The following is a 15,099-nucleotide window of genomic DNA, read 5'->3' as shown; positions in this document are numbered from 1 at the left end:
ACCACCTTAGACAGGTTTATGCTGGGGTTTTTTGTTGTTTTTTTCCTCAGTCAAAAGCAATCTCACATAGTGGTTGTGAGAGCCTTTATCTATAGGGAGTTTTTTTATTATGCTGAGAGACTGCCGAACGCTATGAACTGTGTCTTATGTGGGTGTATTACCTGTGCTTGCGCCTCCATTCGAGCGTACTGCACCAGCATCGGCTCTCCGTGCTTCTGCATGAAGTCTCTCTGACAGCGCTCCGCCAGCGCCGGCTCATTGGGGAGAAAATTACTGGCCCAAACCTGTAGATAGAAACAGGAATAGCATGAAGACGTGAACCTGCGTGGGAAGTCTCGCTAATCAGACTCTAATAAAATAATCCTCCCTTCCTGCCATCAAAATAAGGCCTGTATTTAACGTTGTATTTTGCTAATTAATAGCGAAGAAAGGGGCCAGCGAAGCACAGAGTGCATGGAAACCGATCCAATTATACTTCGCAACTAGTGGAGTTGGTACTTGGCGATACAATTTCTCTTATCTTTAGCCTTGTAGAGATGATTTAGGGATGGCAATTGGAAAAGACACTTTAAAACATTCATCTTTCCAGGCGCCAAAGACTGTTAGTGCTGCCCAGAGAGAGTTCTGACACATATCCAATACATCTTCAACAAAACAGGGTGGTAAGAGATATTCTGTTTTTTCCGATACGTTTTCCTCACCACCAGAGCTCCCACAAGAGCTCTTCATTCACAAAACTTCATGAGGAAAGAAAAATTTGAGACAAATGTGAATTACTGCATAGTGATTTAGAGTTTTTGGGAACTCAATTTCAGCAATTTAATCCAGTGCCACGCATGCCTCGGACGACTCTCTCAAGGGCCTTTTCCATGAATTTAGCACTGAATTGTTTGCAATTACATCAAAATCAGTCCTCCGTAATCACAAAAAAATCTCCCTTCCAGCTATAAAAGTAACTAGAACCGCAAAGCCTGTATTTAACATGCCAGTGAAGCACAGGAACAGATCATACTTTGCAACTAGTGGAGTTGGTACTTGGTGATAACATTTCTCCCGTTTTTAGCCTTGTAGAGATGTATGACATCCAAATATGTGTATCTGTGGATTCTAAAACAGTAAAGCCACAACAGAAGTTTGTGAAGGTTCTCAACATTTTTAAGTTTGAATTTGCAGATTGTGGAGAAATAACCTGCTGAAACCCCCTGCCGTTTGGGGAGGATAAGAAGGTAATTGAGAGCATATTGATGTATTGAACTGGTCTCACTTCTCAAGTCTAGTTCAAATAAGTCAGAAAAACTCAAGGAAAGTACGGTACAGCGGGGCTAAAGGCGCACCGGGGTAAAAGGCGCCTTCGATTTTATTTTCCTCTAAACCACTAGATGGCACAAAAACGTGCAGCACTTTCCGAAACATCCGTTTTCCATGATGCACGTGGAAATTTGGCTGATCCCTGACGCGACCACGGAAAGCAGCGAAAAGTTGATTCTGCGCTAATTTGACTAATATTTGATGTTTTTTAAAATGTTGTAGATTTAAGTAGCAAATGAGAATCGCTAAAATGATTGAATATATTTTGAGACAAAGGTCTTCTTAATGATTTTTTTGGTTTTGTTCAAGGTAATTAAAGCAACAGTTTTCCAATAACGGAAGAATATGTAAAAGTATGGTATTTGGGGTAAAAGGCACGCCTGCTGTCGGGGCAAGTCAAGCTGTCCTTTGAGTTTTTCCGCGTACAAACGATCATCATTCAGACGGATCTGCAAAAACGACTAAAAACGCTGTATTCTGCTGCCAGGCCAGTAGATGGCAATGAAACACTATAGACTGAACACGTAATACGCATGTGCACGACGTCAACGTCTTCAGAGATTCGCGCTTTTGAAGTTTGCACGGAGACCGTTTTCAAAAACGTGCACTTTGAAACCCAAAAGTTTACGTATTCAGGCAAAACACTGTTGTCGTGTAAACGAACGGCCAAAACGCATAAAAAGTTTTACGTTTTTAGTTAAAAACAGTGTTGTGTAAACAGCCCCTCAGAGATATTCTGTCACGTATAGATGAGGCAAAGATACCAAAATAAAAGGATTTAAGTGCAGCAGTCTGGTGTTTAATAATAGAGAGCAAAAATGACAAAATACTCAGATCACTCTTTGATTAGAGACACACACGGGAATGGAACAAACAAACCATAAGACGAGATGGGACCAAGAACTGAACAATAACTTAAATAACAGAGTGAACAAATCAAGCTAAACAACATCAGGTGCAGCAAATCAATCAGTAACCAAGGAGACAAACGACAGGGAAAAAACAACTCATAGTAAAAAGGAAGAAAAAAGGTAAATAAATACAGTTGTAATAGATATGGGACAGATAATAAAAAGTGCTTCATAATGTTGTTACTGCAATTAAAGAGTCTGACTACTGTTGGAAGACAAATACAGATAACACATCAGAACCCTGACATAATCGCCATATTTATAATTAAACCATCATATTTAATAATATGATATTAATCTTATCATATAAAAAACATAATTTATTGTTACTACTGTAAATCGATTTGAAATTATTATGGGATCTCCTTCAGTGCTTTCAGAAACTTTACTTTTTAAAATAATTTAGTTTCTGGCGCGTTAAAATGATGAAAACAATCTTAATTATTACAAACTCTGAACAGTATAGTGGGTAATTACACTTTACAGTGAAGTTCAATTCATTAACATTCATTAGGTATCAGAAACAAACAATGAACAAAATGTTTTATAACATTTATTAATCTACTTCAATTTCATTGTTTGATCATGAATTCATGTTCGAACATATAACTACATTAATTATATTCTCAATAATTTATTTATATTTAATTTAACTTTATTTGCCAAAAAATTTATTTGTATTTAACATTAACATTAATAAATGCTGTTAAATTATTGTTTGTTGTCATTTCTTAATCTTATTTTCATAATCATACCAATTGAACCTTATTGTAATGAAAAATACTGTATAACAGCATCAAGGTTTTGCAAGTTCTTTGGCAGTATCCATCCCAGATTTAATACGCTCAGTCGTTGCAGCAATATGGCAATTATCTTCTAAAAGAGACAGAAAGAGAAAAGACACTTGAGCTTGTGAAATGTCAAGGTCACGGTCTCGTACTGCCTCTGCATGTTTAATCCAAACCTCCACTAGAAACATCATTTCCTTCAGCTGCGAGTACACCTGCCAACCCCAGCGTTACGCGCTCTCTCATCTGAGACCAAACTTAGACCCAATAAAAACTTCATTACCTCTGATTGCTGTGGTTATACTTAAACTTTTAGAAATGCTTCCAACAGCATTCACTTCACATTTAGAGATCTAATAAAAAGTCTATTTTCAACAGCCATGGGTAAAGTTTTCCAATAGATGCGTCTATTAACGTTCAAAAACACTATGAGCGTTTCATCCCTGCAAACTCACCAACTGTTGTCAAGGATTTCTCAACATCGTAAACAAAACAGGATGAAATAGTCGGAAAGAACTTTTTTTTTTTTCACAGTGACTCATGGAGCTACATGGAAATGAGTCTGTTATGATCTGTGGCCTACAAATGCCAGAATGAATTTGAACATTTTGAGATGTGCGCGGTCATCGCTGACTAATGTGACAAGCTTAAAGCTCACAGTCAATCAAAGAGAAGCTAATTCTAATTCTTGTGTACGTATCCATAATCCATCATAATCCACGAGGGAGCAGTTGTTATAATCAAGAGACAAATTTCTGTTTGCCTGCTGCCAAAAATAATTTAAAAACGCAACTGTGAAAAGGAGCTCTCTTGCTAAATGATAAATTAGGCTCTCTGTGAGAACCGGGAACCGAGTTCTCCTGGGTTACTGATTGCAAATATAGAAGTATTTCCACAGTGTTTTTTAAAGCACGCTCTTCCTGCCTGTCTAATATGCACCTCTGGGAGATTGTTTGACCTCAGTTTTCTGGCGAATCATTGATTGGGGTCTTCAAGTCAAGCTCCACAGCTCTTAATGCACACGCGAGACTGCTCTGACCTCTCGGCTTAAACGCGGTTTTGACTGAAGACTCGCATCAAAAGACACGAATGGCTGAATACAACTCATCCCTGTTCTTCTGTAACACTATTAAAACTGCCGTACAACTACTGACAACTTTTCTTTGATGGATGACTTTTTATTTTACAAGTTAGAAATTCAAACCCAACAAGTAAGGCTGCACGATTTGTGAAATTTGTGATTTTGGGGATACAAATTGTGATTGAGATTTACAACCAAAAAAAAAAAAAAAAAAAAAATTCCATGTTCGTTGAGCTTCTTTTGTAGGGCTGCACAATTTGTCCAAACGTTTGTGAATGTATATTAGTATGCCTATAATAATAATAATAATAATAATAATAATACTTTACATTTCATTATTCATTATTATTATATTATTAAGAAAAAAAAGAAAGAAAAACAAAATAAGAAAAAATACTATTGTAATATTTCACTGTGAATCGAGTTAAGAAATAACAACAACATCAACAATAATGTTTTACATTACAACTATAAAATAACAATATATAAAATACGTTTTTTTTTTATTTGTTGTTGTTATTAAATAAGAAAATACAAATTACTACATAAAAACAAAATAAGAAACATTCCTTTTGTAATATTTCAATGTAAATTGAGTATTTAAGAAAATGTAGAAATAATAATAATAATAAAAAAATATAGTAATAATTATTTTAGTATTTTACATTATAACTATAAAATTAAAATTGTCTATTATGATTAGTAAATAATAAATAAGAAAAAAGAAAATAAGAAATATCACTATTGTAATATCTAGCATTTAAGAAATAATTATATTTTTTTACATTACAACTATAAAATAACAATACTAATATTTATAGTTGTCTTTGTTTCTTCATTTTTTTTAAACGTTAAACCATCAAACTTTTCTTTTGACAGAAAATGTCAGGAAGCCCTTAAAGCTTCTTTAGCTGATAAGCACTTTGCAATTTTGTTTTTATTTCGATAAATCATGCAGCCCAACCAGCAACAAATACATCCTTGTGATTTCTCTTTAAGGTCATGTTAAGGTCATAAAACGCTGTCAGTAAATATTTTAGAAATGTGTCATATCTCAGAGTGAAATAATCAATAAGATAAAACATGTATCACAAAAAGTGGGCAAGAGAAAAAAAAATCCTTAAAATGAATAATATATAATTATATTTAATAATCTTATTTTACTATTTAGAATAACATGTATCCAATGAGTCACTAAGAGCAGTAATGTGCACTAAGAAAGTAAATAGGGTCAATACTTAATTTCATCTAGATTTTTAATTTCAGTAACATCAAATAATGACCAGAGAAATCAGTTATACTATGAAGTCTCAAAACATGCTATAGAGTTAAAACAAACACTTGGTGCCAAGAGTGTTGAAATCATCAGAAGAAACATTGAAAATGACTTGGATCACCAACACCCAACATCGCTGCTTTATTTAGGGATGTAGATGATGTGTTTTCCCCCTGCAGTTCACTTTAATAACACAGTAAAAATTAAAGAACAGTTGAGAAAAAAATCAAGGTTGTTCTTTTTAAAGGCCTCGGCAACGAGACCCGTTTCCAACACACATCTGGAACCGAGCAGCACTTTGTTTGTCCGTGTTTATTCTGCTTTTCGAGACAGTGGGCCAGAATGTCTGAGCTTGCTTGGATTTCTGAAAATGATGGATTTTGAAAAGAAAATGAATCATTACTCGTGGGTCACATCTCTGATCACCTCATCACAGTTAGGGTGATTTCTGCAGGGGCGCTAAGAAGTGGCCAGTGTCTGCATTAAAAGCAGATGAATAGAGGAGGCTTAAAGAAGACTGAAGGAGTCAGTGTTTACAGAATATGAATCACTGTTGGACGGCTTTCAAAGATGTTTTTCCAAGTCGTGTTTCCCTGATATTGTGGGAAACTGTGGAGCAGAAGCACACCTGCTGTTCACCAATAATTAGGCAATTAAGATTTGCTTAGTGCAAAACTGTGTAACATCAAGCCTCATTTATGAAACATAAGCAGAGCAAATGTCTGTGTAAATTGTTCGTAAAAATATGCTTATGCAAATCAGCGCTGGTGCTACTGAATCTAAAGCGCAAAACATTTATAGTGTGTAGACAGATTCTATGATACAGATCTTTTTTAGTGTATCATAATTATACAACAAAGTAATCTAATTCCAAACTAGCCTTATGAATATGAGTCTTCATTTAAGGGAATAGCGACCCGATGTAATAGTTTCACTCATAGTCACCGCAGGCAGAAAACAAAAGAATAGGACGTGTCATCAGCAAAACTTGAAGTGATTCAGTGATTTACTGCAGAGCAAGTACTGAACGCAGTCCAATATTATAGTGTCACTTTCAGTTAATGGTGGATATGGTGAAGAAGCTGTCAGTTGAAAATTATAGCTTTCAGAAATATATGGTTAAGATTGTGAATATGGGCCAGATGCTGAATGTGCTGGTAAATGAGCTCTGATGAGGACAGTGATGATGCTCAAACTGAAAGGTAACAAAATATGCTTTATTTTATTAATTTTGTCATTGCTGTTTAAATATCAGGAGAGTTTTATACTGTTACGGTATACATATAGATCCATCCGTGTTGGATATAGATTCGGGTCACTGAAGACTCGAAAATGTAATAATGATTGGAGACACATGCATGCATTTAAGGGTTAAAAAGTATCAAAAAAGACTGTTAAAAGTCCACAAAAAGTCTGTGTAAAAACATTTAGCAAGAACTCTCTTTAATGTATTTATCATCAAAATGACTAAAATTCAAATAACATTTGGAAATGGAATTGTTTTTGTTTTTTGCAAAAACCTTAATTGACCTGCATTAAACATGACAACTTAGATAGAAACAGTGCTATATAATGTTATTTCTACACTTATTTATATTTTTAATTAATATTTTGAAAAAAAAAAAAAAAGTTCAAATTTGCTTTTATTTTTTATATTCAGTTTTCATTTTGATATAGTTTAAGATTTAGTTATTATGTGCTTTTGTATTTATTTATTTATTTATTTTTTGTTGTAGTTTTATAAGCTAATTTTCAGCTTTACTTTTTTATTTTCAGTTTTAGTTTTAGTTGTACTACTTCTATTTGAACTTTTATTTATTTGGAAGCTTGTTTCCACCACTGAAAATCTAAATAAAAACGGTAATTTTGTCTTTTTATCTCGCAATTCAGATTTTTTTCTTGCAACAGTGAGTTTTTTTTCTCAGAACTGCAAGATATAAACTCGCAATCCTGAGAAATAATCTCGCAGTTGAAAGAAAAGTTGCAACTACCTTTTATATTTTTTATTCAATGGCAGAAACAAGCTTCCATATATTTCAGTTATAGTTGCCAAGGCAACATTTATAATATTCTTAGTTTCTCCTTCCAATCTTTATATATTTTTTTATTTATTTAAATATATTTTTTTTTACTAGTTTTAGTTAACAATGACAAGATTATGCTGAGAAAATAACAAATAACAGTTTAATAGAAGGTATTTTATGATTGGTAGACATTCTGCTCATTTGCATAAAGTTCAATTGTGCTCATCTTTGTCACTTGACTAAAAGTCACTCACTGCTGACATAAAACATCTTACTGGCCAAAAACATTTGAACGGCATACACTGTATATTTAATCAACTGTTGATCATGCATGTCATCTGTACTTCATGGTAATGACAAAAAATATTTGGAATTATGCAATTCCAAATAAAGTGAACCTGGTTTGTGTTCACATTACACATTATAAGTGAACCTAAAAGTGAGTGACTAAACGTAAGCCATACTCTGCATTACAAATTATTACAGAATACCATTCCTCTCATGTTTCATGAACAAGACCCGCTGAAGATAAAAGCCTTCTGGTCATTTTTTGGGGTTGTGAAACCCTGTCAGTGTGAGCACACCTGAAGTGGGGGTGTTTGAGTACAGCAAGTCAACAGGTTCTCCAGCCCGAGGTGATGACTACTTTAAAAAGCCCTCTCGGTATCATCATTTTCATAATTGCCTTCACGCCGTTCACATGAAGGCCTTTAGTTATGTGTACTTAATGACAGCACTATTCCCTCCGAGCTCCACGCAACCTTTGAGGCTAGGAAGGTTCACACAGGTAAGCACTTTGCGCAGAGAGCTATTGAAAATGAGGCCGGTGCGCTTATGCATTAAACATTAAGTCCCAGTAGACGGGCGAAAGAGAAAAACACTCGTTTAATCGAGTCCATTTTCCCAAGAATTCCAATTAAATATCTAAAATGAAATAAAATCCTTTGCATCATGTGAAATCATAAAGCCCATCTCTCTCGCTCTCTCTCTCTCAAGTTCAAGTTGTTTATTGGCATGACATTTGGAATATAGTATTGCCAAAGCATTTTAAATAAGTATATTTAAAGACAGAATGGAATTACACCACTAAAGTAATAACAATAAAATAAAAAGATGAGGAACATTAGATTAGATAATAGAAAAAACAGCAGATAATATATCTATCCTAATATTAATTATAAGTAATTACAATTATATACAATAAAGAATATGTAAAGTATAGCAAACGAATACAATGGATAAACCATGTTGTATGGTGTGTAAGGCTATATACATTTATTTTTGCAGCTAGTTTGGCTGCCATGAGCATATAGTGGGATTTCTCTGAGTCATTTAGAGTAAAGAATGAAAAAGTAGAGCTGCAAATTGTGGAAAGAAATCCCCCTTGTAGTGGCATACATGAGACAAGAAGAAAGTGTTACCCATCCTCTATTTGCTTCAAATCAGTGTCTGCATGTAGTCTCTGTTCTCTTGTTCTATCCAGGATTTTATATGTCTTCCTTTCTCTGTTTCCAAGTCATGGTCACTGAGTCGATATTTTGAAAGAATTTGTATTTCTTTTAATCATTTATTTGAATGAAGTAATTTGTCAATTTGGTGGTTATTTTGCCAAGTTCGGTTTAAAGGTCCAATTCAATCTCTTCAATATTTTCTCATTTCATTAAACATTTTTTTTTAAACATGGACCTTTATTTTCATTAAAAAGGCTTATTTCTGCTATTGCAGGCTCATTTTGTAAGCAATTAAAATGAGCAATAATCAAGCGCAAACTGGGTGCCTGTAAGATGGTACAGACGTACCTTCTCGGCCAGAATCGGCTCGAAGGCATGCATCTTTGGAAGCGGAGCCGGGCGCAAAGTTACAAAAAAATATTGTGCACACCGCCACACAAAGGCCATGGCACCCTAAACACTCGCGGTCTTCCTACAAGTCCGCACTTTCGTGACATAATGCCAGTTTGACTGTCAGGAAGAAGGCTGCAATGGAGCTCGCATCAGTGCACATCGAGGGCGCATATCGACCGCAAAGGGGGCGCTCATGAGCACCCTTCTTACCTAAAATTACAAATGGGACACCCTCCGGTCTCATGGTCTTACCAGATACACGTACGCAGCAGCCAGTGTAAGTCCACAAGACCGTAAGTGCATGAAGTGTGCCATTTGGGACAGGGCCAAAATAGGGTCTCGCGCACGACCGCCCACACCGCAATGATGTCATTTTTGCTGCGCACACCTTCGCGCTCGTGTGGACGCGGCGAGTATAAACCAAGCTTAACGGGTATAAGCCCAGTTCAGCCCTACAGGCAAAGGCCCTTTGAGGCAAGTCATTTCACTCGGCGGCCATCTTTGAAACCCTCTCGGACATCTATTTCAGTCATGAAAGTGCAGCTACTATCTTTTTGAATGGGGAAACATCAAAATATCCCAAACTGTTCGCCAAGCTTACGACTGAATTTCGTATTTGAAATCACCAATGAAATGTGACAACAACTATCTCATAAATATTGTTTCTAAATGCTCGAATGATGACAGAAAACAAAATATTTCAGGCTGGATCAAGCTAATGCTCAGTGGAAGCGCTTCTGACTGTTTCTATGGGAACCGGAGCTTCTAGCGGCAGCTGCAGTGATGCGATGACTTTACCAATCGCCGATTGGCTCTGATTTAGAAGGCGGGACTTATTCCGCCTTAATGAGTGTTGCACTTTCCCCATTCAGAACAATATGAGCGTTCTACAGTCTTTGCTACAGGCTCTGTTAGAAGTACCTTTATTTACCCTTAGAATGTTTTTAACAAATTCCACTAGTGTTCTTTCTATAAAATATCGATCCCAAACAGTAGAACTGGTTTAATGATCGCGAGACCTTTTATTTTGATTTGATGGCATAAAAATACCCTCGAGCCTTCTCATTCAAGGCCTTTACAGCTAGACTAAAGCCCCCTGATGCTGAGATCTCAATGCACAGGTAAGTGTAGCTAGTCCTGTGTTCTAAGACTTCTCCTCCATATGTGAACTGGTAAATGTTTCCCTGAGACCTGGCCTTCACCATGACTCTGGTTTTGTCCAGGTTTACTGTCAGTGTCCATTCCTCGCAGTACTGTCTCTCTCTCTCTCTCTCTCTCTCTCTCGTTTTAGAGGTAATATGCATGCGAATATGGCATGACTTTAAACAAGCACAGTCCGATTGGTCAGCGGTGTGTGTGCCGATATACGTGCATCTTCTCAGTATTCTGGCTGCTGATTTGGATGTCAGGAGTGATAAAGGGTGACTCAGGAACGAGGGATGGACTAATCGCGCAGTCTTCACGCACCCGTCCCGGAGCCCTAGAGGCCGTGTTTATGAACCTCAGTGAAATAAAACGCCAGACAGCGGTCCATCACTCTCTAGAACAGTGAAGCAGAAAACGTAAAGAAACACGTCTCACAGTCAGTAAATATGCTAGCAGTGACAACATCAGAGACATTAAAAGGAAGTGTGGTGCTATGATTTTCAGGCCTGACCCGCAGGCGATATTTGGGGATGCTACAATTCTCCGGAGTTTGTATACGTCTCTTCTTAGCAGATGATTGACGTTTCCTGACGTACGCTTCCGCTATTTATTCCCTGCTTGTGTCGGAGCCCATGGAGAACGGCAGATTGACTTGCTGTTTCGAAAAGCATCAGCCGGAGATCCAAGAGAACATCAATCACACCTCACTTCTGACCGGCAATCTCTCTCTCCGTGCCATTTCTCTGCTATCGGTCCAGCTGTGTATGTAAATTCATAGATAAGACGACATTATACACAACATGTGTTTATGCAGGGATAAACCAGAGATGCCGTCACTGGAGTTGGTTTAGGAAATGGAGTTGGCTCATCTTCATTTATTCTAATTTTACCAGAATTGTCCATCGAGACATGTTGTTTGCTGTGGCTCCTCAGAGTCGGATAAACTGTGTGAACTGTGCAGTGGATTTCAAATCCTCTGTGAAAATATCCCTCTTCTTGAGATGCATCTCACACAAACAGAGTAAAAAAAACCATCAGTGGATTTTTCTACCAGTGAATTTAATCAATCAACCATGAGAACACTATTTGGTTAGCAACCAGCCATCAAATTTGGGGAAATTGTGTATTAGTATTGTTAAAAATGTGTTAAATGTTTCTGTTTTCCCTTAAATCTACATCCTGTCTGTCAGAATTATTCATATCTGTATTTGGATAAAACAGTAAGTGGCGTGGCTTTAACCAGAAGTTCGTCAAATTACTTGAGAAGACTGTTTTAAATGCATCTATTGCCTTCGTAGTTATCATTTAACAATGATGCCCTGTAGAAGTCATAAAATAATTGTTTTTAAAAAAAAATTATTATAGTTATAGGATTTATTTCAATATCTTCTAATTGTCAGAGACAATAGCCTCGTAGGAGATGCTTACAGATGTTGAACCGAGACCTCTCCTGATCGCAGTAAATAAATAATTAAATATATTCTAATTCAAACAATAAAATGTTAAATAAAATAAAAAAGACTGTAAGGGTGTCTAGCACTAGCATTATGTTTGGGGTCAGTCAGATTGTTTTAATTAATTTAAAGAAAATTATACTTTTATTCAGCAAGAATGCGTTAAATTGATCAAAAATGACAGTAAAGACATGTATAATGTTACAAAGGATTTCTATTTCAAATAAATGTATTCATATATAAATTTATTTATTTTAATGCCCAATGATTTTCAACATTGATAATAATCAGAAATGTTTTTTTTTTGTTTTGTTTTTTAGCATTAAATCATCATATTAGAATGATTTCTGAAGGATCATGTGACACTGAAGACTGGAGTAATGATGCTGAAAAGCTTAGATCACAAGAATAAATAACATTTTAAAATATATTCAAATAGAAAACGATTATTCTAAATTGTAATAATATTTCACAATATTACTGTTTTTGCTGTATTTTGGATGAAATAAATGCATACTTAGTCAAGCATGTATTGTATATTATAATTCGATCTAATTCTCTGTCAATATAAGTCATCAGTACTGTAATATGGTGACAAAACATTTGTAATTATGCAAATGTAAAAAATTAAGTGAACCTGGTTTGTGATCACATTACACATGATAAGTGAACTTGAGTGACTACACGTAAGCTAAACGTCCAAGCTGTAATTGGTTTAAAGGGGTTTGTAGTGGTAATATATGAGTGATATATGACTAATGCCGCGCTCACACTACACTTTGAGGACACAAAAGCTAAAAGCTAAAAGGTCACGCCGTGACGAATCAATTTGCTTTACAGGGTTAAGAGTGCAATCACAAACCAAACAGAAAGCTTTAAGTGGACCAAAAAGTTCATTTAAACTGTCCCTGACCTTAAAAGATGCTTCAGATTTTTTTCTTTTTCTTTTTAGGTCCATTAGCTGTAGCTGTAGCAAGTCCATTTTCCATTCAATATTTATTTATTTATCTTTTGTGGACGTGTTTGTGGACCAGATCCACTTGAATATTATTAAATAATAATTATAATGATGATGATAATTATATTGCACTCAGATAAACATAATAATCAATGAACTTTGACTGGTTAAAACGACTCCTGAAACTTACTAGCACAATGTTGTTGTTTTTGTGGAACTCCTAAACACTATATTAATTATAATTATTCTTATTGTTATTATTTTTAATATATCTCACAAGAGTCTCGGTTTAGTTTGCTTTAAAGGGTCCAATTTCATTTAACCATTCACACATAAGCTAAAATTTACACGTTCCCTAAAATGAGACAAAAAGTGTGAAAAGACCCTGCGATAAAGTGTTTTGAATATCACAAAACAGCATCAGGATAATCGTTCCGAGAGAACGACGAGTCTCTGTTTTCTGAGCTGATGTTTAGTGTTTGCTCAGGGGTGGGTGGTTACGGATGATATGAGAAAGCGTGGGACAGACAGAGAGAAAAAGACACAGATCACACAGCTCTCGCTCGCTCCCTCTCCGCAAATACTCTCATCCCGGAGAAGGTGGGCAGCCGGATACATGCGGCTTATCCATCTCTCCCAGGGCATGCTGGGTAAAGCTCAGCTCCTGCCGGCTGACACAGACCTAAGCCCCACAGAGCTCCGGTCTCTCCGCGGAGGGCCACACACGTACTGGGAGGGGGATTTATTTACTCATATTTAGCTGTGTCCATTGATAAAACATATGAGAAACTTAAGAGCAGCTTCTGGCTGATGTTATCTGGGCCCGTGTGCGCTGGGAGGGTGATTTATGTTCGAGGTCGGTGATTGATGTCACGTCCAGCACATACTGGGACGAGGGGTGGATGTGTTGTCATACTGACACTGTGATGCATGGATGAGCTGTTGCCTAGGAAACTAGTCTAATGTGCTGGGTCTATTAACGTTTAGGAAAAAATATACAAATATTTTGTCCAGTCCCAGAATAATATGCAGAGACAAGTACAATTTTGACTTTTAGATTTTTAATTTAGATTTATTTACATTTTGTTCATTATCTATCTATCTATCTATCTATCTATCTATCTATCTATCTATCTATCTATCTATCTATCTATATACAGTGCTATGCATAAGTTTAGACACCCATGCTAAAGTTGACTAAAAAGAGGAATAAAAAAATCATATTTTGGAAATTGAACTTAATGCCTTAATTTAAAAAATTAGGAAAAATCCCACCTTTAAGGACACCAATTTTCTTTGTGAATGAATAATGTATCGTAAATAAATTAATGTTCTTCCTTAAAATACATGGTGCATAAGTGAGTACACCCCTATGTTAAATTCCCATAGAGGCAGGCAGATTTTTATTTTTAAGTATTTTTTTTTATTAATTTTTAGGATACTATGCATCCTGATAAAGTTCCCTTGGCCTTTGGAATTAAAATAGCCCCACATCATCACATAGCCTTCACCATACCTAGAGATTGGCATGGAGTACTTTCCATAAGATCATCTCTCAATGCAAATCAAACTAGCTATTAGGCTAACTGAAATAAAACCATGCCAATCTCTAGGTATGGTGAAGGCTATGTGATGATGTGGGGCTATTTTAATTCCAAAGGCCAATGGAACTTTATCAGGATGCATAGTATCCTAAAAATTAATAAAAAAAAATACTTAAAAATAAAAATCTGCCTGCCTCTATGGGAATTTAACATAGGGGTGTACACACTTATGCACCATGTATTTTAAGGAAGAACATTTATTTATTTACGATACATTATTCATTCACAAAGAAAATTGGTGTCCTAAAAGGTTGGATTTTTCCTAATTTTTTAAATTAAGGCATTAAGTTCAATTATAACTTTTTAGTCAACTTTAGCATGGGTGTATTAACTTATGCATTGCACTGTATATATATATATATATATATATATATATATATATTCTTTTTCTTTTTTTAAGTAGCCTATTATTTTCAGTGTTTTCTAGTTTTAAGTTTATTTTAGCTAATTTTAGTATCATTATAGTGTTAGTATTTTAAGGCTGTCAAAGTTAAGTGTTCTCAACACAGTCGTATAACTATTGCTATTCACTGTTATTATTGTTAATTAATACTATTAAAAAACTACAATGTAAAAAATTATATGATCAATAAGTTATGACAACATGTCTTTAACTCAACAAAATAAGTTAAGCAATTTTTTACTTTTTTTAAGTTAAACAAGATTCAACTCATTTTTAAAGTCAAATTAATGTGATTTAAGTTG

At 35.4% G+C, this 15,099-nt stretch overlaps 1 protein-coding gene across 2 annotated transcripts in view; it reads right to left on the bottom strand.

The window, feature by feature from the left end:
• galt (galactose-1-phosphate uridylyltransferase) overlaps nt 1-15,099 on the bottom strand; it is a 123,558-nt gene that overhangs the window by 86,095 nt on the left and 22,364 nt on the right. For both annotated transcript variants that reach the window (XM_079862000.1, XM_079862001.1), the window contains exon 7: nt 162-284. In XM_079862000.1, coding sequence (XP_079718126.1) covers nt 162-284 — 123 coding nt within the window. The remainder of the gene's footprint in view (nt 1-161; nt 285-15,099) is intronic.

The sequence above is a fragment of the Squalius cephalus genome (genome assembly GCF_949319135.1).
Source record: "Squalius cephalus genome assembly, chromosome: 24".
In the NCBI taxonomy this organism is placed as follows: Eukaryota; Metazoa; Chordata; class Actinopteri; order Cypriniformes; family Leuciscidae; genus Squalius; species Squalius cephalus.
The sequence above is the reverse complement of the archived record's forward strand: the minus strand, read 5'-3'. Positions and strand labels throughout refer to the sequence as shown.